Source organism: Artemia sp. Qi Xiang Cuo, chromosome 14, assembly GCF_049724085.1.
Source record: "Artemia sp. Qi Xiang Cuo chromosome 14, ASM4972408v1, whole genome shotgun sequence".
Taxonomy (NCBI): Eukaryota; Metazoa; Arthropoda; class Branchiopoda; order Anostraca; family Artemiidae; genus Artemia; species Artemia sp. Qi Xiang Cuo.
In genome coordinates, this window is record NC_142807.1 from 67,886,570 (window position 1) to 67,910,872 (window position 24,303).

At 34.3% G+C, this 24,303-nt stretch overlaps 1 protein-coding gene across 1 annotated transcript in view; it reads left to right on the plus strand.

Annotated features, from left to right (window-relative positions):
• Positions 1-244: 244 nt before the first annotated feature.
• The window catches only part of Dph2 (Diphthamide biosynthesis 2), a 28,874-nt gene continuing 4,815 nt past the window's right edge, over positions 245-24,303 (plus strand). Inside the window, exons 1-4 of the mRNA XM_089100242.1 lie at positions 245-433; positions 10,819-10,934; positions 13,379-13,599; positions 16,799-17,431. Coding sequence (XP_088956368.1) covers positions 281-433; positions 10,819-10,934; positions 13,379-13,599; positions 16,799-17,431 — 1,123 coding nt within the window. The 5' untranslated portion in view covers positions 245-280. The remainder of the gene's footprint in view (positions 434-10,818; positions 10,935-13,378; positions 13,600-16,798; positions 17,432-24,303) is intronic.

Consider the following 24,303-nt stretch of genomic DNA (forward strand, 5'->3'; position numbering starts at 1 on the left):
ACCTTTTTTTCGCAAATTTCAGTGTAAAATATACCACAAGACATTAGTTGCTTTAAAAAAGCAATTTATTTCCAAACAGGATGATGTAGTCATGGTACAGGCATCAAAATTCACCGGAAATGTCTCCCCATTTTGGTAGGAAGAATACAGCGAAAACACCACTTTTTCATTCGGCCGGCACTATTCGATGATGACAGTCAACATGCAGTACTGCCATTATTCCGCCGCCTAGATTTGAATTCTAAGAACGCAGAAGTTGGGTTTGTTTTGCGTCTTTATCATGGCAGTTGCATTAAGTTCTGATTCTAGTCATGAGATGCTACGTGAAGCAAATGATTTTCAAAGAAATGAGCATGATTTAGAAGAAAACATTGATGAAGAATACGAAATTTCCAAAATTATAGGATGGATCAAAGATAACAATTATAAAAAGGTTCTTAGCCTATTTTAACTAGCCTAGATGTAGAATTTAGGTAGTCTTGAAGGAACATTCTGCATTTAAACCGACAACAGTGTTCTAATCATTTTTGTTGATTTTCTAATAAGACAGTCACTATCACATACAGGCCTTTATCAGTAGGCCTAGTCTTTAGAATTTTCCAGAAATCAGATAAGAAAAAAACACATCTGCTATTCAATTCTCCATTCAATAACATTTCAAAATACAATAATTTTGGTAAAGATCTACCAAATCATATTATTGAGTTAGGAATAAAGTGAATACACCATTCGATGCCTTTTTTATGCTGATTATGAATATGATAATCATTTCTATTGGAAATGAATTTCAGCCCCCCCTCCATATAGGTAAAGTTCTACAAAATCATATTATTGAGTTAGGAGTAAAGTGAATACACAATTCAATTCCTTTTTTTATGCTGGTTACGAATATAATAAGAATTTCTATCTGAATTGAATTTCAGCCCCCCCCCCCCCCTATCTCCTTATAATTAAAAACATTTTAGTCATCAAGTTGGAAAATTTGGCCCATCTGTATAGGAAAAATCTAAATTTGCCAACTAGTTGACTAATAACTTCTCCCCAGCAAAAGTGAATACACCATTCAATTCCTTTTTTTATGCTGTTTATGAATATAATAAGCATTTCTATCAGAAATGAATTTCAGCCCCCCTCCCCTATCTCCAGTCTCCTTATAATTAAAACATTTCAGTCATCAAATTGTAAAATTTGGCTCATCTGTATAGAAAAAATACAGATTTGCCAACTAGTTGACTAATAATTTCTCCCCAGAAAAGCTTAAATTTTCCAACTAGTTGACTAATAACTTCTCCCCAGAAAAACTTAAATTTTCCAACTAGTTGACAATAAATTTTGCCCCACCAAAACTTTCCTTTTCCAACTAATTGACTAATAACTTCCCCCTAGCAAAACTTAATTTTTCCAACTAGTTGACTAATATCTTTTCCCCAGCAAAACTTAATTTTGCCAACTAGCTGGAAAGAAACATTGCTCCAAAAAAAAAGAATTCATTTTCCAACTAGTTGAATAATAGTTAGAATTTATTCTGTATAGCATAAAATATGTTAATAATATAGGGATCTTTCAAATTTAATTATCACTATTGTGTTTCCACTTCCATGTTTCTCCCTGTCTCCCTATTAATGGGAGATTTATTTTAAGTTATTTATTGGGCTTTGAAGCCAGGGATTTTTTGTTTTAATTCCCATGATATTTAGTCTTATACCTGGTCCCAAAAGTGAGATTGAATTTGTCAAAGCTTGGAGGATTATTCCTCCTGTCTGTTTAAAGAAAACAGATGCATATTTGAAGTTTTGTTCATTTCTGTCTTGCATTTATTGGACATAAATTGTGTATGTTCCTTCATTTATCTGTCTTTGTTTCTTTTCTGGAGGAATATTTTTGTCTCATTTTTAGAATTTGTAATTAATTTTCCCATATATTTGACTAATAGCTTCTCCCTAGTAACACTTAAATTTGCCAGCTAGTTGACAACAAATTTTGCCCCATCAAAACTTTATTTTTCCAACTAGTTGACTAATAACTTCTCCCCAGCAAAACTTAATTTTGCTAACTAGCTGGAAACAAAGATTGCCTGAGAAAACAATTTATTTTTGAACTAGTTGACTTGCAACTTTTCCCTAGCAATACTCTCTTTATCCAACTAGCTAGAAACAAACTTACCCTATAAACACTTTTGTTAGCCATCTATTTTGCAAGTAACTTTTCCTCAGAATAATTTCTTAGCTAATGATGTGACATGAAGAGAAAAAAAAACAATACTATTCCTGGTCCAACAAAAATTGGCAGTATGTGCTTTTGACAAATGTGCTACAGCTAAGGTAAATCAAACTAACTGCATTCAGGAGTAAATAGTCTTTAAGCCACAAAACTAAAAGTCTTCTCCTTTTATAAGTGAATATATATATATATATATATATATATATATATATATATATATATATATATATATATATATATATATATATATATATATATATATATATATATATATATATATATATATATATATATATATATATATATATATATATATATATATATATATATATATATATATATATATGCAATTATGTGAAATTGCATGTCTGTGAACCTGGGGTAATACTATCTTGCAGAGTGTTGCCTAAGATTAGAAAGCACACTTATAGAAGAAGACTTTTAGTTCTGTGGCTTCTAGACTATTTACTCCTGAATTCAGTTTGTTTGATTTACCTTAGCTGTAGTGCATTGATTAAATTCACATACTGCCAATCTTTGTTGGACCAGGAATAGTATGTTTTTTGTTTTCTCTTTATGTCACCTCATTAGCTAAGAAATTTTTCTGAGGAAAAGTTACTTGCCAAATAGATGGCTAACAAAAGTTTTTATAGGGTAAGTTTGTTTCTGACTAGTTGGATAAAGAAAGTAATGCTGGGGAAAAGTTCTCAGTCAACTAATTCAAAAATAAACTATTTTCTGGGATAATGCATGTTTCTAGCTAGTTGGAAAAATTAGTGTTGTTTGGGAAAAGTTATCAGTCAACTAAATAGGAAAATTAAATTTTGATAGGGAAATGCTATTAGTCAACAAGTTGGAATATGAATTGTTTTTCTGGGGCAATGCGTCTTTCCAGCTAGCTGGTAAAATTAAGTTTTGCTGGGGAGAAATTATTAGTCAACTTGTTGGAAAAGGAAAGTTTTGCTGGGGCAACATTTATTGTCAACTAGTTGACAAATTTAAGTGTTGCTGCAGAGAAGTTATTAGTCAACTAGTTGGGAAAATTAAGTTTTCCTGAGGAGAAGTTATTAGTCAGCCAGTTGGAAAGTTAATTAAAAATTCTAAAAATGAAACAAAAACATTCCTCCAAAAAAGAAACAAAGACAGATAAATGGAGGAAGAGACACAATTTATGTCCATTAAATGTAAGATAGAAATGAACAAAACTTAAAATATGCATCTGTTTTCCTTAAACAGACAGGAGGAATAACCCTCCAAGCTTTGACAAGTTCAATCTCACTTTTGGGACCAGGTATAAGACTAATTATTCTGGGAATCAAAACAAAAAAATCCCTGGCTTGAAAGCCCAATATGTAACTCAAAATATATCTCCCATTAAGAGGGAGACAGGGAGAGAGACAGAAGTTGTAACACAATAGTAACAATAGTGATAATGAAATTTGAAAAAATATATTGTTAACATATTTTATGCTATTTAGAATAAATTCTAACTATTATTAGTCAACTAGTTGGAAAATGAATTGTTTTCTGGGCAATGTTTCTTTCCAGCTAGTTGGTAAAATTAAGTTTTTCTGGGGAAAAGTTATTAGTCAACTAGTTGGAAAAATTAAGTTTTGCTGGGGAGAAGTTATTAGTCATCTAGTTGGAGAAGGAAAGTTTTGCTGGGGCAACATTTATTGTCAACTAGTTGGCAAATTTAAGCATTTCTGGGGAGAAGTTATTAGTCAACTAGTTGGGAAAATTAAGTTTTGCTGGGGAGAAGTTATTAGTCAACTAGTTGGAAAATGAAAGTTTTGCTAGGGCAACATTTATTGTCAACTAGTTGGCAAATTTAGATTTTTCCTATACAGATGGGCCAAATTTTCCAACTAGATGACTAAAATGTTTTTAATTATAAGGAGATTGGATAGTACCATTCGATATAAGCTTATAAACTAATTTTTTCTAATAGTCAAAGAGTGGATATCCGATCAAGGGCATGTTTAAATGAAATCCTAAGAAAATTTGAGGTGTAAGCACATAATTAGGACTATTGTGAAGGAAATATAGAGAGAAAACAATTTTTACTTTGTAATATGCATAAAAATGGTAGGCTAGTTAACAAATTTTGAAAGTAATTCCACTATACTCTACCCCCCCCCCCCCTTAATATAAAAATATGTTGATCAACTTATATGTTTCCTGAAGCATTTTCCATGTGTCACTCTTGTCTCAATCTGTGTACTTGTAAACTCCATCAATACTGAGGAAATCAAGAAATAGAAAAGCACATAGAAATTTACAATTTGGGCTAGGCTATATATTTGCACATTAGGAGGGGGGGGGGGGGTAAAGTATATAAGAACTGTTTTCAAAATTTGTTAACTACAATTTTTCTATGTTATGAAGTAAGGATTATTTTCTTAACATGTTTCCTTCTCAATAGCATTAAAAATTTAGAGCCAATTTTTCCCAAATCAAAGGAACATGACTGTGAAAACTGAAAAATGAGCTGTTTAGTAGCCTACCATAAAGGTAAAGATGTACTAAAGAAAATCAACCCATTTCTGTGGATACTTGTATTATGAAGGCTTATCTCAGTTTTTATAAGATTTTAAAAGGGACTAAATTTCAGCTAGAGAGGGGAGGGATGCAAACTGAGGTCTAGGAGGGGCAACTGCCCTCTTTCCCATAGCAAATTATGCCTAAGATGCCAAGATATGCCTAATCCTTAGAAGAAACAACCTCTTTTAATAGACATTTCTACAAATCCTCATTCTTGCTATTGTTTTCCAGAAGAATAATAAATTGCAGTGAAATTTTGTTTAGAAATATCCTTAGTCCCCATATAAGTTACTGAGTTCTGGAGAAGACAGTATCTGTTTGCGGATTGTTGTGATCTTTTTATTTCCAGCCTTTTGGAGAAAAATGCAAATCCACTGGTATTGAAATTCCAAATGAATGTGAGAAAACAAGCTCAGGAATTACATGAATAAGTTATTGTTAAAAATGAACACAATTGACTACTTGATTATTTCTTTAGCTGTATATTCATCTAGCCCCTCGCTCTAGCCATTTAGCCTATTATGGTAAAGGAATGGCAACTTTATCTGCTGAAGTTTTGTCTCAAAAGCTAACATAATAGGCCATTATACTAACCATAAACCATTTATCAATGTCACCCATGATCAGAGTATATTTGCCTTCCTTTCACAATAAATAAGCTGAACACTGCAATATATTTCACTAATGCTAAACCTGCAACCAGTAATGATAATATACATTCAATATGGATTAAAAGCCTTACATCATTATATGAACAGCAGGTCTTAATCTGATTTTAATCTGGCATGGGAACCATCACTGAACCTTGAAAAACAAAACTTGTCTATCCTACCTGTTCTAAAGAGAAAACAACTGAGCCTACATCCTACAGGTCAATTATAATAACTCTGGTGCTGGGTAAGGTACTTGAGAAAATGATCCCTATTTGACCTGTATGGTTTGAGGAGAGAAATGACACAGAACCTTTCTCTCAGACTGGTGTCAGGAAGCACTAATCATCCATGAATGCTTTTGTTTCTATAACAAAATCTGTAATTGAAAACTTTTCCAAGAAAGAGGCTTTCTATGAAACCCCTTAAGCTACTGTCATTTATCAAATTTTTTATTGAAATTAGATATTTAATTGCTCAGATTTGTGCTGCTTCCTCCCCAGAAACCTAAATACCAAAGGTATTTAGTAGGGCGTAGTCCTGAGTTGTCTCTTATTCTCACTTTTCCTCTGAGGGGTAAACCTTTCTCATACAAATATACAATATGCTGATGACTTAGGGTTATGGACAATGGCAAATATCTTTGATACTGCTCAGTCAAAGCTATAAAACATACTTTTTCAGTTGGAGAAATACTCTCAATTTATGTTTACCCTACCCAATCCACTATCATACAATTAAACCCCAAGTGTAACATTATTTATTATGCAGTTTTTGCATAAAAACCTGTCAGCCATAACCAAAATAAGGAATATTTTCCTGATGAAATATTAACAAAAGAAGCTAATAGCTTATACTAATTGTACAACTGACTAAGAACTCCCAGCAAATCAACTAAGACAATAATGATAGATTAAACTTTCAGAAAATAAGGTGTAAAAATAATGGTTTGGATCAAGTAAACTTGTAAATATATTTTTCTTTTAATAATGGTGATAAGATGATCAGTAGCTTGATAGTTTCCTGTTACTATATTTTCTGTTTGAATTTATAGTCTAATGCAGGAGATCAAGATGGTCACAATATTACAATGCTTATCATAGCAAGAGCAGAGAGCTCCTTTGTCACCTTTTAATAGGATGGGCTATAAGGGAGGGTGTTGCTACATTTAAAGTGGATTGAATATATGACAGAAATTGCAAATTAGAAGTCAGATGAATTTAATCTATAGTAAGTGATAATTTATCCTATTAAATTTGACCGAAAGATTAACAAATATGGGCATTCTTATAGCTCCTGGTTTACAGACTTGATAGTTTAAGCAAATTGATTCATAGGCTAATTATGTGATTGTGACTTATGGAATATATTTCTGTAAATAAAAATGGCAGATGCCAGAATTTTAGCAGTTAAGCTTGACTTTTCTATGATTCAGTGTTGAATTTCATACAAAAACAATTCAAACAAGTGGTTTCCCATAATTGATCAATGACTGTGCTTTGGATCGTTTTTTCAGCTGCTGATGTGCTTGATGCAACAAAGCTTTTCCTTTTGAAATCATTTTCAAGGGAAGTTCCACCTAGGTGAGTTGACAACAAAACCTAACACAATATTGTTGCTGACATCATAGCAGGGTTAGAAAGATGTGATGCCAAACATATAAATGTGCCCAATTTTGTCATATAAAACAGAAGAGATTTCCAAATAATCCCTAATTAAGCTTATTCCATGCTTACTGACAAGGTTTGATGGTTGTTTTAATGAATTACGCACATTGGCAGAAAAGTTTCAAATTCCCCCCCCCCCAACACTGCTCCCATTTCAGTTGGTAATAAACCTACATATACAGTCATTGTGAATTTTTTTTTAGGAATTTAAGTGCTCCTGGTTGGTAAGAAGATAAACTTAATATGAATGAAGAACATGAATGAATTTCAAGTTTAAAACATGATAATCAGAATAAAAATTCGATTGTAGTTACTTGAGATTGATAATCAGGCGTATTCCTTGCTTCTTCAGCCTCTAACGTTCAAACTAAGGTCCTTGATAAAAAAAAGCACTGGGTATTGTTTGGGATATTCCGGAATATATACCAGAATTATCTCTAATGAAAATCATGCTGGAATTAGCATGTGCTATAAAAATAAGACTTCCAAATGTTTTTGTTTGGAATTTCAGGATCAGCTACCACTGAAAAATACAATTAAATATGGTCTGTGACTCAGGTATGGGTATTCCCATGCTAGAATCTATAAAATATTACCATGTTCTTGTTTCCAATGGTAAGTGAGGTAGATCACTCTATGACCAGATACCCATGTTCTCTCGAATTGCCAAAATGTTCCTTCCCTATTCGGACTTACAAGAACATCTCAGAGAGCCCATGCTCAGTTGCTCCTAAGGGTGCCAATTGTGGAGGAAGTCATATTCCCTACTAAAATGCAGAGTCTTGAGAAGTTTACTTCTCAAGACAAATATGATAGATTCTCAACTTAGTATTTCTGTTGTTTCTTGTTGCTATTTTTTTCTACTGTATTATTGTTTTGTCACTTTTTTTTCTCTTTCTTTTTGTGCTTACATTATTTTTATTATTATTCTCAAAAATGTTGATTGCCAAATTTATTTCAATAATTCTAAGCTGAGGTAGGTGCTGTGCTAATTTAATTCATCATGATGGTAAGTGAAAGAAATTTTTCTAACTCTGGTTCTGGGGCTTCTGCTACTTTGATGGGCTTCTTCTTTAGATTCAAACAACCCAGTAGGTATGTTTAGTATTCTAAATAATTCTGTAAATCAAGATTTAAAAAATACTCCAAATTTTTCTCCCTCAGTTATTAGCCAATATATTTTGTATTTAAAGGGGCATTCCAAATGTGATGACAATTTATTGGTCCTTCAACTTAATTTTCAGGGTATTTGTTCTTTGGTTGAACAGTTGAGGCGAATAGTAACCTAGATACAAGTAATGACATCTGGATGTAAGTAATGACATGCAGCTGGAGATAAGATAAGATATTTATTTCAAAAAGATCACTATCACAAGCCCACAAAGGGCCGAATTTGGACTTCGGAAAAGCTGGTCCAGAACGGGGGGGGGGCCAAAATAAATAAATAAACCCCCCTGATAAGATGGAACAACTAAATTGGCAGAGGATTGCTAGAAGTTATCTTGCTTTCTATATATCCAGGACTTTCTGCACATTGTTAGAAGTGATGTATCAAGGAACCAAGAGGGATCTTTGAATCCACATTTGTTGAAATTAAGTCATAATTATTATTGATAATCCCCACCATTCTCCAGGTTGATCTTTCCCATCATTTCTTCAGACCTTTGATAAGCTTTTGGAGACAACATGAACTTGTCCATGTGAGCTTACAATAATGAGAGCATTCAACCATAACGTATTTGATCTTGCACCTTCATTGACAGAAGTATACTGTCAGCTGTGCTCATAGCTAGAACCTCACCAACAGTTTGCATCTTGACATTTGTAACTATGACCACAACGTCCTGATGGACCTTCCTTTAGTCCTCTCTTAATTTGGTGCAGAATTGTGTCCTAGTTAATGGTCTATTGGACCATTTTCCTGTCTCTTATTTATTCAGTGCTAAGAAGATGATGAATCACAAGACCCTTTTTTTTTTAACTCGGCTGTTTAGTAGAGATGCCATGGGATATGCTTGACAGAGGTATGGATTCTTGCTCGCAGTTTGTCTCTTTTTTATGAATCTGTCAAAATTTCTATTGTCAATGTATGTACTATATTGTAGTTTCAGATCTAAAAGCTTTTTCCGTTGAATCCATGGATGACCCCTGGTCTTCTCAGAAGCATGAGAAGAAAAAAATAACCTTTGGAAATCTTATCAGTCAGTAAAGTTGTTGTCAAATGCAGCTTCTGCTTGAATTCAGTGCTTAAAAACTATAGGAGTATTTATAATTTTTAATTCAGAAGGCTTAACGCTCTTATTATTTTCAGGAATTCTCAAATTGCAGAAAGAATATTTGAAAAAATTGATAATTGATTAATTCCTCAAATCTTTGTCTCTACCTTCTTGTATCCCTCCAAGTTCGATGGTTGATGGCGCAGTTGTTTAATTTGGACTGAAGGTTCTAGATTATTTTACTCTTATTTCACAAATATTGGAAAACAACTGCTTCTTCAGTAAGTTCCCTGCTTTCTAAGCCTTATCTTGCTGCAACCTGCTTGAGGTTGCTGGCCCTGGAGCCAGTTTCTGAGGTTGATATAAGTGGACTTGTCAATGGATCAAATGGTTCAGCTCCTTCTGGTCTTAATTGTATAACTATCAAGGTAGTGAAATTCATTCTTCCTTCAATTATCTCTCCCCAACAAAAAGCCTTGAAATTTTTTCAGGGCTTTTAATTTGGCTTCTAAGCAAAGTACTCAAATGAGCATGCTTGTGCTGCTCTTTTAAATTTCCTACATTTCGCTCTTGATTCTGATATGATTCCTGCCAATATGTTTGTGGATGTCCAAAAAGCTCACCAAGTGGACGTTGTATTTGATTCTTGGGTATTCTCATTTATTAGAACTTCTTCTTTATGCATTTATGTTATGCAAATTAAAATGAAGATAGCAAGGTTTTTCGAAATGCTTAAACACCTTTTTCCTCTTTTGGCTGTAAAAAATTTCTTTCATATTGTATTTCAGTCTTAAGTTGTCAAAGTAATTAATATTATTATTATTTAATGCTCATGTGTGATTGATCTTTTTGGATTGTGTTTTTTTTATTGGGCAAGACACTTTGCTCCAGCTTGGTTTTTGTCAATTAATCAGTTGGCTGTTGATAGGTATTTTACTAATTAGTAAATTAATGTTTTTTTTTTCTTCTCTTTTGCTTTTGTCTGGTGTCTTTTTATTCTCTTCTTGCATTCCTGGTTATTGAGTCAGATTGTGTAGGGGAGGTGATAGTTGGTGCTTGATGCTCTTTGTTGGATTAATAATTCTTATCTTAATGTGCAAAATAACAAATACACAATAAAAGCATGCAAGTAAAAACGGTTAATCGACAATTTACAGCTAATAAGGAGTCCATAACTACAATGGACATTCTCTGGAAAATGCTGAACAAGAGCTAACCAAGTCGATTTGAGATTTGATGCAACCAGAAAGCCCAAATAAGATAGTACCAGAAGCACTACAAACTTGATTATCACGCTGATCAGAAGCAGAAAAAGGCTAGAGAAAATAAATCAAACACAATTATTTCACTTTTACTCTCATTAGACAAAAGACCAATTTTACGATATGTAGTTGACAGTCAAGAAAATTTTCTTCAACTCAGGGAAACAATATGGTAGCACTCAGGATATTAGCTTTATCCCTTAAGATTTTATGAAAAGTAGAATGAATTAAATTAATTTAAAGTTGATATTTATTTCAGGTTGCTCTTCAATTTCCGGATGACTTACTAGTTGATGCGCCTGATGTGGCATTGCAAATTGAGAAAACAATTACAGACATAGATGTTTTTATACTTGGAGATACTTCGTATGGAAGGTACTTTTTCTTATTGTAAAAAAAAAATATAGTAAACTCTGATATTTATTTGTACATTCAGTATGAAACAAACTGCTTGATTTTATATACACAAAACAAATATAACACTAAAAAGAAACATCAAGGCAAGCCAGAAGGTGCAAAAACAATAATAACAACTCAAAGAAGAAGTTTAAAATGAACGATCCTTATTTTGAATACACTAGAAAATAATTTAACACATTTAATCATGATTATAATAACACAGTACTATAAAACATTTAATTTGTCTAAATAAAATTTGACATCTATTGGACATTGCTTCAATGAAATAACGCTAATTTCTTTTCCGGAAGCAAGGACATTCAATCCTTGCATTTCTTTCGGATCTTTTTCTTTTTTCTGTAAAAGAAACAGTGTTAACTTACTCAAAATGCTTCTACCAATAGATCACTGGTAGAGATTTTCTTTTTATCTTCAGTAGATTATATAGAATGGAGTATATGTATATCTATCTGTAGATATATGGATACCATGCTAATTTATTCTAAATTATTTATCATAAAGGACTAAATACCATCATGCTATCAGCTAGGGCTTATCTGCTTTAATGTTGTAGCTAGCCAAAGAGCCTGATGGACGACATCTATAAAAAAAAGGAACAAAAAACTGCTTATGTTCAAGCATTCCTTCTACAAAAGAGGACTGAAAAACCTAACTTCGATCGTACTGCAAATGTACAGTAAATAGTTTAAAATGAACCGTGTATATGTGACGAAAATATCCAGGGTTTTTTTTCAGTCACAACGTTGGGTGAAAACAAGAATTTCTAGCACTATTCATTTAAGTATTGTGATTATCATTAATTCAACAACTTCGTATTGTTGCGAATAAAGTTGCCATTATGACCGCTAATCTTGCACAGCTACTAAGGTCACTGCCAGTGAGCTACAGGCCTGGTAAATAGACTAGTATACAAATTCATGAATTATGTTGAAATACAAAAATGTTCAGAATAGATCTGGGGACTGTGCTGATTATTGACGACATAGGGCCCACAAGCAGGTTAATCTGACACTAAAGAAAGGCTTAAAATTGGTCGCACAAGAAGTCATTGAATGTTTGCAAATATGAAATGCTATAAAACTAAGATAGCACAAAAAGATAGAAGAAGATATCAAGACAAAAATCAGTCTTAACAGTACCCCGAGTAGATTTCTAGCAGCTCTGCAAAGTTTCTCCCTAAGATCCCAGAGGATGAGCTTTGGAAGAAACTATCCGCTCCAGACGTGACAGTTGAGGAAATCAGCCAGCTACACAGTAGCGGTTTTAGGCCTGATAATATGGGGTGGTGCAAGGTGCAAAGTATGGTGTGTTAATAAGAGTGTAAAAATATAAAATTAAAGGAAATTACTGTCAGAAAAACTAGAGGGCTAGTTGCCCTCCCTGCCCAGGCTTAGAACCGCTACTGAGGTTACATGAGAAAAAAGACATTAAGGAAAATAAATTTAGCGCAAAAGCTCAGAACAAGCTTAGATAAAGTTTAATCCGGAAAGACAGACGTTATAAATTATTGGTCTTTGTTAAAGCCCGCCTTCATATACCTAAGCTATAAAGTCATTGATCATATTTGGTTTATTGTTGCGTCATTTATTGTTGCGAGCATTTATTGTTGCGTCAATGAAAGTGTTGCTGAACAAGCGAACGTATATTCCCTAGTTTGTTTAAAAATGATGAATTAGGGAAAGTTAGTTCAATTTGAAAGCACAGAATAAACTTAAGATAAAATAACCTGAATCTGAAAAAAAAAACTGAAATTAATGGAAATCATCCATCTTTTCTTCAAGCCGTGCACTCTTTTACCTAAGCCATAAATACGTATGTTCTTACTTGACTAATTATGTAGTTAATTCATAAGAAACAACTTTCGGCTATTGTGACAATGAAATTGGTGCTGAACACGCCAATATAGAATCCCCAATTCACTGAGACTAAGTTAATGAAAAGTCTTTAAGTTCAGAACCAATATAGGACAATTAAACTTCAACTTGTAAAAACTGAAATTTATGGAAGTTGTCAGTTTTACTTTAAGTCCGGCCCTCTTTTTTTTTATTATTAACAAATGGGTCACAAAAAAAGCAACATACAAATCTCCATATAATGCTAACAAAACAAAACTGCATGTAATACCAACAATATCAAAATAGGTCCCGACGCATATTAGCGTGTTTGGGATGACCCAGAAAAAGGAACACTTCAACTACTTATACACTAATACACTTCCTCGGGGAAATAATATTCCCTGACTCCTCCTCTCCTCTCCCACCCCTACTAAACAATTAATCAACATTCTAAGGATGATACATTTTTTTTTACTTAATTTACGAATACGTTTTGTTTTATTTGGTTATTTTCTATAACTAGTTTATTTGAAAAATAATCTAAATAAATTAAATTTGTTTCAGCTGTTGTGTTGATGAAATAGCTGCTGAACATGTCAATGCAGATTCCCTAGTTCATTTTGGTACCTCATGCCTCAGCCCTACCAAACGACTGCCAGTTCTGTATATATTTACTCGGCTTCCTTTTGATACTGAAGCAGCAGCTGATGCCTTCAAAAAAGCCGTAGAAGCTAAAGATGCCCATATACTGCTTGTATATGACGTCCGATACCACAGTTATATAGGTAAAGTCAACGAAAGAGAATTTTCTTTAATATTACAAACAAAATGACAACACTAGTCTAATCTCCATCCCATGAAGTGGGAAACTGTCCACCCTATGAAGTCAAAATTTATCCAGTGGGGTAGCAAAAATACACGAATAAAATAAAAACAAAATTTGTCCAATCCCGATCAAGCTTCCCAATTAGCACCGGGAACCGTGAATCTAGCAAATTGGTAAATGTCGAAATCCACCACTGAATGTCTGAAATACCTTTTTTTCTCTTTGGATTTAGTCAGCGTAACAGTCAACTTTTTCAATTTAATGCAAGGTTTGACGATGACAGGTTAGGTTGGGTTAAGTTAGCTTAGGTTAGGTTCTCAACCCATTTCTGATATTTAGAACCAAATTTAACCTAACCTAAACTAACATAATCTAACCTAGCTTTGACTTTTACCATCATAGCTTGCAACTGAAAAAGCTGACTCACAAAGCTAATTAAATCCAAGCAGAGAAAAAGGAATTTCGGACATTCACTGTTGAATGTTGACATTAACCAGATTTGGGGCATTCACGGTAACATATATATATATATATATATATATATATATATATATATATATATATATATATATATATATATATATATATATATATATATATATCCAGTGATTCACGCTTACGTAATCCAGTGAATCCAGTGATCTACGCTCAAGTAGAACATGGCATTAAAGACGCTCTGAAATTAAACTGAAGAACAATTTTTTTTTTTTTCAAATTAAATCAGTAGCTGGCGTTAAAGTGAAATATGATGTTAATTGTTCTATATATGAGGAGGGTTGTCATCTCCTTAACCTCCCTCTCTCTGCACTAAAGTTTCGCTTAATATTGATATCTTCGTGCTTGTTTAGGTTTAAGTTTCATTGTAAGTTTTTCATTGTCTTCCTGTTTACAGTTTGGCTCTTTTAAGCACAGATGTGAAAAGTGTACTTAGGTCTCCCAAGGAGAATTCTAGGTTAAAGGAGGATAAAGTCAAAAATTAGAGGGAAAGTTCTCAAAAAGGTTGATTATAAGTGACGTGATGGCCCTGTCTGTTTCCAATTATTAGAGTTGGACAGGGAATAATTTTAATATGATAAAATTTACCTATTTTATAGATCAAGTTTGGTCCAAGAGGTGAAAAAAACCTTTTGATTGCCAAATGTTTTTTTTGCTCATTTTGCTTTTTTATTTAAGAAATCTTGAGAAAACTGCAAACTATTCATTTACTGCAAACCATCGATCTAAAATCTACCTTTTTGGTATCGAATAAAGGTACTTTTCCCGTAAAAATCTGTAGATGATTCTCCAGACATAATCTTCCTTTTTTTTTATTTTGAGTGTAATTTCTCTTAGTTGTAAAAAAATGGACATTTCAGGCCAGATCTAGAGCTTCCAAACCTCCCGGCTGATAATTATGCGTTAATTTACTTTAAAAGCAGCTCGATACTTGGAGGAAACAAGATTTTTTTTTTTTTTTTTGATGCACAAATAAAGTGAATTATTGGAAATGTTACTAAAAATTGAGAAAATAGTAACAAATTAAAGAGAAAAAAAAGAGAAATTGAAGTAGCGTAAAGTGCGAGGTAAGGAGAGGTGACCCCCCTCATATACATAATAATTTCTATTCTTTTTAAGTTTTGATGTTGCTCCTTACTTTCAGGTAAAAAAAAACTGTTTTTTTATGTAATTTCTGATCGTTTTTTAAGTAATGGTGGGAATTCCGGCTCTCCTTCCATGGAAAATTTCCTTCCCCCACGAAAAATTCCTCCACGGAAAGATGGAGGAATTTTGAAAAGACGCCATGGCTCATTAGTTCTCATGAAATAAGAAATTACCTTTTTATTTATCAAAAGCCCAAGAAAAAAAAATGGTTTATTGAATTCTTATTGTCTTGTGTTGTTTAGGCATAATACAGCATTTATTGTCTGTTTTCTTCTAATGTTCTTTTCCATTAAATAGGAAATTCTTACCTCTACTTGACAGCAGTTGTTGGGAAAAGTAACAATGTATTTTAAGGTAAAATAATTAGAATAAAACCTTTTTTTTTAAATTAGGATCATTTAAATTAATTTCTTTGACCAGACTAGCTTTCCATTTATAAATAAAGTGAAGATAGGCATATGTAAGTAACGCATAAGACATTTAGTTTTATTTTAGTTTATTTTAATTATATCAACATGTTTTATGCTTAAAAATACTCATGTTAAAACATCATAAAATCATTTCATTTGTTAGAACATCATACTAATCATACCTGTTAATTATTGTTGCTCCAAAATACAGGGAGTTATTATAATAAGTTATTCTGAGTTTTGAAGAGCAACCAAATTTCATTGTTGTTGTTTTTTTTGCTTAGTATGTAGTTTTTTATCTTTTCTTGTAGTTCTTTTTTTATATATAGCTGTTTAGTCCAGTTTTTTCATCTTCTTTTTCTGTTGAAAAAGGGTTCAAATCGGTCAGCCTATTCAGCGTTTTTTTGGTTTATTTTATTCACTGTTTTGACTAAAAGTTTTACCTGTTTGTAATCTAAGAAATTATTTAAGATAATGGGTAGTAGAGGCTAATGGGTACAAGATTACTAGGGTATCAGGTAAGAAGGATTCCCCTGGAAAATTACTACCCATCGGAAAAATTCGAAAATATAAGCTGTGAGATTCCACCCACACCCTGCCCACCAATTTTGTACTTTGTTTTGTGTTCAAAGATAACTAAGGATTGACGATGGTCATTGTCGAAAGTTGGTAGAATACTAGCAGAAGACATGCATGACACCTCTACTGTGCGTTGTTTGTGCCACCCCGTGAAACAATGTTTGGCGACTCCTTGTACAGCGAAATAATTCCTTCTATTCGGGTATGTCATTAATGAATATGTACTTAACGAAATTATTTTACGCCATTCATTTTCTAAAACTGTAATTAGCGAACTTGCAATTGCGTCACGCTAAGCCTCTCCGTTCCAGATTTTGTGCGGCACAAATACAAACACATCTTCGTTATGATTGGTGCGTGGCATTTTGTGTCCGCATTTTTGAAAGGGAGTGACCCCTCATTTTTAACAAACTTATTTCGCAGATACAACGCCGTTGTGTATTGTTTTACAGTGTGTGATATATAATTGAAATTTCAAATAGTTTAACTCTTCTTTTAATCTAGGCTTTAATCTTATTATTTTTTCAGCTGAACTAGAATCTCAAATGTGCAAAGAATATTCAAACCTCGTTGTCTCTCAGCTGGACTTTCCCGAATCAAATAGAGAATTGCCCCCCTGTGAAGTCCATAAATGTGGACGGAAATTTGTCCTAAACACCCCCCTTGAAGAATATCTAGTGTTTTATATAGGAGAGGAAGGACTCACTTTAAACAACTTACTAATTACTTTCAATAAATGTCAGTTGATTACGTATTCTCCTAAGAGAAAGACTGCACGTTTAGAAACATTAAATGTAAACAAAGTCCTGATGAGACGATATTATTTAATCGAGCGAGCGCGCGACGCGGAAAGGATCGGAATCCTTGTCGGGACGCTTGCTGTGGCCGACTACTTGCAAGCAATTAATCATTTGAAGGAATTGATACGAAAAGCTGGCAAAAAATCGTATATATTCGCTGTTGGTCGTGTGAATCCAGCCAAACTTGCAAATTTTCCGGAAATTGACGTTTTTGTATTAGTTGCTTGTCCTGAGAATTCTATGTTAGATTCAAAGGATTTTTTTAAACCAATCCTGCAGCCATTTGAGATTGAAGTTGCGTTAAATCAAGCGAGAGAATGGACTGGAGACTATGTGACAGACTTTAGAGAACTTCTGCCAGGTATCTAAATTGTTTATTTGTTATGTAAAAAAGCTAGAACATATAAACAAAATATAATTTTGCTCGCTAAAGCCGGAAAATAGAACAAGACCTCCACTCAGCCACCTTCTGTCAAAGAAGGAAAATATAAATTAAAAAATAAGAATTCGCAAAACAAAATATAAAGCCTAAACTCGATTATATTTTGACTGGCGTATTTATTCTGTTAAGTATTTTTCTTGCGCGGCGGGGGGGGGGGATATCAGAGGTTCTTTATTACAAAATCTAATTTTGTAAATTATCATATTATTCTTATTGTTGCTATCTCTGTTTAAGCATGTATTATATTTTATTCTTTTTTTTTACAGCTTCTAAACAAAATATAGTAATCAAGGATGGACTTGTATGTAGAGAAGCAGTATTCTCTGAGCCAGTATCCAATAATAAGCATTCCTTCAAGGAATCTTATGATTAAGCTAAGGCTTCAAAAATCCTGTCACACTGCTTCGAGACTAGCATATCGTTGCCACGACAGGTGGGCCACAATTGTGTTTCTGTGACAGAGTTTCATGTGGATATCTTACATGGAATTCTTCAAAATTAAGGGTACCATGAAAACAACAACAAGGAACGTACCTAAGACAGTGGAGTTTTCTAAACCTTGAGAATAAGATAGGATAAGATAACGTGTATTTCAAGCCAAAATGTGGCCATGTACACATATAACATACAAGATTAACAAATTACAGCACTCAACGCAATAATAATAAAAAAAAACTACTCTCTTCTTTTTGCAAAAAAACTCATCAAGATATCTTCCCACTAGACAAATAAAGTCTGACCACGTACTTTTCAAGGCATCAGGAAGCAGCACTCCATCATTCCCAAATAAATTTTCCCTTACCCCCAAAAGACCTCGACAACGACTCAGACAATGCTTCAAATTCTCCTTCTCTTCTTGGCAAAGAGGGCAAGCAAACCTGCCGGCCGGGACACTTTTCCTCCTCTCAAAAACTTTCAATCTCGAACGAATCGGAAGGCAATTAGATCGTAGCTGCATTCAATATGTAAGGTATCTAGACGGTAAATTTAACTTAAAGTAAAATTCCTGACCATAAATTATCTTAACCTCATTATAATACCTTAAAGGTTCCGAATTCTTAATCTCCTCACCCCATTTCTGTATCGTCTGATCCTCCAGCACCCGCTTGATTTCCTTGTCCACTGTAATTGTTGACTAGTTGGTCCAAGACCACCATTCCATGCGAAAGAAAAACCTGTTTTATACAGTACTTCTTTGTCTTTAAAAGGCCGAAATATTTTCCTATGTAGCTGAATCAACTCACCATAATGCAGCCTTCAGTAGCTTATAACTGGGTACCTGTACAACCCTTAGCCAAATTTTTATCATTTGGACCGTTTTATAACTTTTAAGAGACCATAGTCCGAGGTCTCCTTTAAGAAACTGGGTATGGGTCATTCTATGCAGCCCGTACAATCTCTTAAAGTAACCTAGCTGAACGCTTTATAACTGGGCAGCGTTCTCATGTCCCTAGATCTCTTCCCCGTAATGGAGAATCGGCATAATCTTAGATAAAAAAAAAAACCTTATGCAAAGACAAATTCTTTATTCCACTAATTTTATTCCTGAAAAGTGAAAATGTTGTGCTCTTCCCCTATTTAACACTTCTTTAATTTGAGAACTCCATCCACCATTACTTTGGAAAATATAACCATACTTTATTTACTTTATTTTTTCAACTACTTCTATTTGTTGTCCTCCAAATACAAATATATTATCTATTTTTTTCTTTCCTTGTACTAAAAATAACCACTTCAGTTTTCATAACATCCAGCTGTAACTTTTTCATTTTGTAAATATTCCGCAATTAAATAAAGAAGTATTTGTAGTTCCCTTGTTGACTTCGTCACCAATGCAGCGTCATCCGCAAATAATAACACCGAAAAATTTATTTTTCCAAGACACAGCTTTGGAGCTCGTTTTTTTTCCCAGAGACTCCCCCATATCATTCAAAAACAAACCGAACAGTCTCGGGGACACGCCGCTGCCCTGCTTCACTCCTTTCTTAAGGTCAAATAACCAGGAAAATCCCGAACCTGCAACCCTGACCATAGATTTAGTCCCAGAATACATACCAACAAATAAACGAATAAAACTTAAAGGTAGACCTACATCTCTTAAACACTTTTCAAGGAGAGCTGTATCTACATTGTCGAATGCCTTTCTTAAGTCTAGAAACACAGCATACAGTTTATTTCTACCTGATTCATACTTCTCTATCAATGCACTTAACACAAATACTCTATCCGACGTACTATATCCTTTCCTGAAATCCCCCTACTCCTCTTTAATTTCCCAATAACCCTTCAACCATTCATTCAACCGATTGTCCAAAATCTTTTCTAAAATTTTACTAAATGCAGGCGCTAATGCTATCAACCTATAGCTATCATGACCACTAGGACTACCTTTCTTAAATAGAGGTACCATAATCGGTACTTTCCATAGGGAAGGCCATACACTACTACTTATAATTCTATTTAAAATATTCACTAAAACTAGCAAAAAACACCAAGAAGAAACCTCTTTAACAAAACTGCAGGTATACCATCTATTCCTGGCCCTGATCCTTCCTTCATCTTCTTAACTACTTTCCTAACTTCATCTGAGGTTACCTCCTTCACCAACTCATAATCTTTTTCTTTCATCGGAAACTGCGGAGCAACAATTGATTCTTCACTATCAAGGCCACTAGAATCTTCATGTATACTCTCAAGAAACTAGGCCAAGTATCAGCTTCAGGGATTTGTAATTGGCCTTTTCCTTGTCTGTTCTCCTGCCTTATTCCTGACCAAAATTGCTTTGTATCCCCTACCATATAAGCTTTCTCTATCTCTTTCTGCTCCACTCTAATTTTCTCCCATTTTTTCCTCCGTTTTAGCCTATTATATTCCCTTCTCCTTTCCTTAAACCGTAAACATAATCAATTACACTAGGGTTTGTCCCCGACAGACAGGTAAACTCACCCTCCTCCCCATCCTTTCCGACTCCTCTATTTCCAATCACTAATGGATTATCTGAACAGAGTTCCAGAAGGCTTTTACCCCAAAAATTAATCCTTATTTCAATATATTTGCCCCTTCTAGATGTCTTATAAATATCAGGCATCAGGTCCGGCGTATCAACAAATGAAACTTGATTAATCTCCTTACATATTCCCATATAAGTATTAAAGTTCCCCACCACCAAAAAATAATCCTTATCAAAACGTGATCGCAAATGCCTATGCTCCTCCTCTAATAAATCCCATGTCACTTCTACTACATACGAACTATTCTGGGGGGCAGTATATACCGCACCTAAAATCAAACTTTTACCACTAACTAGATGAATCCAAACCCATATAATCTTCTCCGATACACTAGAAATTCGAGAATGTTTACGGAAACGACCTTGCTTAATTAACAGCAAAATACCTCCATCATATCTCATATTCTTTGCTGGTTTACGCGCAACATTTTCAACCCAGTATCCTTCAAAATAAGGCACTGTGTCGTCACTATGCCACGATCTACAAGAGCAATAATATCAACACCACCTAGGTCCTTCAGTACTTGTTCAACATTATTTCTCTCACCCTGGACATTCCATGTGATTACACGCAAAGGGTGAACATGGCCACACTGTCCCTATTCACTTTGAACAAGCTGATCATGTGTAGGCAGGGCAAAGGGTGTTTCTGGCTCATCAGGTAAGTATGAAAGTCTATAATAATCTTTTGATGACGCAGCTCTGGAGCTCCTCGACTAACCTCTGTAGTTAGCTCCTCCGACACCAGATCTAGAGTCTTTTCTTGCAACATTACGGGCATCAATACGATTTTGATCATCCGGGCTTATGACCTCCCAGGCTTTTCGCTTTTCAGTGTTTTTCGCAACTATTTGAGAATTCCGGACAGGACGCGGAGCACCCTTCGAAAAATGCAGTTTCGGATCACGTATATTAAATTTGATCACCGTCTTGATATCACTCTCGGCTTGACTATCACTCTCAGAGCTTTCAGACACCACTCTGCCAGCGACGGAAATGTCCATTTTTTCGCTAGCCGGTTCTTTAGCTAGTTGGACTTCTCTTGTTTCTGCTGAACCTTTTCGAGGAGGCCCCAGATAATTCACTTCACTGGAGCTGGTGGTTACTTCCTTAACACATTCCGAAGGAAAGTCATAAACAAACACTCTGCCGTTGATGTATAACTTTTCTCCCCTAAGCCTAGCTTGGTGGTGTTTCGACACATCGTACTCTAGACCGGTTTAAGGTTTTTACGGGCTTCCCTTTGCCTGGCACTATAATCAGGGGCAGCCAAAAGTCCATTCCTTTTCAAAAGTCGATTAGACTTAAGAATTAACCCGCGAAATTCAACAGAGTTCATCTTTAGTAAGACTGGCCCCGCACGCATTCTGAACACGTCTTTGACGTCACAACGGTTCAGATTTAAATCTGGTATACACTTATTAAGAACCATAATTATTTCTTGCTTCAGCGTATATATAGCAGGATTAATAGGTTCGAAGTTATATAAGACAACGTTACATCTTCTAAGTTCTTCGCCAAATGCGTCAGCCCGCATGGTAGCTGCTCATAAATTCTTACAAAGCATCTCAATTTCACCTTTCATATCTTCACAAGCTTTGACATTGTCAGATTGTTTTTGGTTCAAAGAAGAAAACTGGCTTTCAACTGATGTAACTTTCACTAAAACTTCCGGCAAAGTCTTTTCAGTAGCCTCAATTAATCATGGTATCAGATCTAGATTGAAATTAATTTCGTGTATAAACTGAGCACTGGCTATATCTTCAGGTATAGCCTCAGTTAAAGCTACAGTCACTCCGTTTGAGTTATTCATTTTTCTAAAATTTCAGTCCTCCAACCCACTGCTTACGTATTCCTGCTTCAGTAATCCAAATCATGATCAATAATTATGTATAAATAACAGTCCAGAGTCATTATCACAAGAGTCTAAATTCTTCGTATTTCACTTGCAAGCAACTCTGAATGAAAACTGATTTTCATTCAGCGAAATGATTCATACTTATTTCCGAAATGTCACATTAAATACCAATTGCATAGTTAAGTATCTGGTTTCAAGGTTATCCGTATGAAAAAATATATAAATAAAAATCCTCTATTACAGATTTAAATTTCAAGACATATGCACACTCCTTACGTATTCCTGCTTCAGTAATCCAAATCACGATCAATAATCATATATAAATACCAGTCCAGAGTCATTATCACAAGAGTCTAAATTCTATTTCGTATATCACTTGCAAGCAACGCTCCCCGAGGCGATGTTCATCAGACGAGCGCTGAATAAAAACTCAGCTCTTGTATTTCTCAGCTGAATATTTCAGCTCTATATCAAAGAGCCGTCCTCAGCAAGCTACATATATAAATAAACCTTGAGAATATTTCGGTTCTGTATCTAAGAGCCGTCCTCAGCAAGCTACATATATAAATTAACCTTGAGAATATTTCGGCTCTGTATCTAAGAGCCGTCCTCAGCAAGTTACATATGTAAATAAAATACAACTTACAACAAAATGGAATCTTTAAAACTAAAATTGGAAAATTAAAACAGTCCCATAATAGTTATTACAACAACGTTCAACCAGCACTGAAGGTGAAACCATACGAAACGAGGCAATTCATTCAGGCATAAATTATGAACATATTTCTAATGATAATCTTGCCTTTTCGGTGGCTAACCTAAAAGGTCTTTTTGTAGCTGATTCATCGGTATTGGTGATCATTTTTTTTATATATAATTTACTAAGTCGTTTTTAATTAAATTTTTGTATAAAGCATTGAATGAATATTCCCACAAATCCCTATTTAAATAAGTATTACTATTTAGCTAAAGTTTAATTTCAATTACCTCACATGATACTTGCTTAATTCCCAAATCATTGCTAATGAGGGAGGTGTTTTCAAAAAGTATTTCATGGCTGGGGTTTTCAAAAACATCGCTGCTTTTAGCAGCATCAAAAGAATTATAAATCCTGTTTCAGGTCTGCGTTGCGCAGGTTCCGATCTCCTGATTCAATGCCTTCGGCCAGGAACGCAATGCGTGGTTGGGGGCAAGTCATCCGACGCTTCTCGTATTTTTCCCCCTGATTTTTCCAGGTACCCATTTGGAGCTGGGTCGACTTTTGGCTGAGCTTACAGAGTCACACCGTCGACCCCCGTTCCAAACCAAATAACCAGTGCCACCAGGACTCGAACCCATGCATGTTATTTCGTGTGCAAACTTATTTTAAATTCTTATGAATTTTCTGAATGTACGGAAGGTAGATTGTATTTAAATGTTCACTAGGAGGTTCACATGATAAATAATATTTGATTTTAAGTAAGTGTCTTTTTATTCTACGGCTAATTATATTATTAATAATAGGAATGGGATAGCCATTTCCAGAAGGTACATCTGTGATAAAATTCAATTCTGTGTCGACATAAGACTCAGAACAAATGTTCAGGACACGATCCACTAGAGGAGCCACACCTCTTTTTACTTGTGGGGGGTGATTAGATTTAAAATGAAGATATCTATTGTTTTGTGTGGGCTTTCTGTAAATAGTAAAATCTAATTTATCACTGTTACGATTAATTAACCCATCTAGAAACGGTATATTATTTGCATTTTCAATTTCTTGCATTTTCAATTCCCCCCCCCTCGGGACATCCCTGGTTCTATAATTTCTATATTATTTGTATTTTCACTTCCAATTTCTTGCATTTTCAATTCCCCCCCCCCCCTCGGGACGCCCCTGGTTCTATGACTTAGGTTCTATGACTGGTTCTACGACCTTAGTTC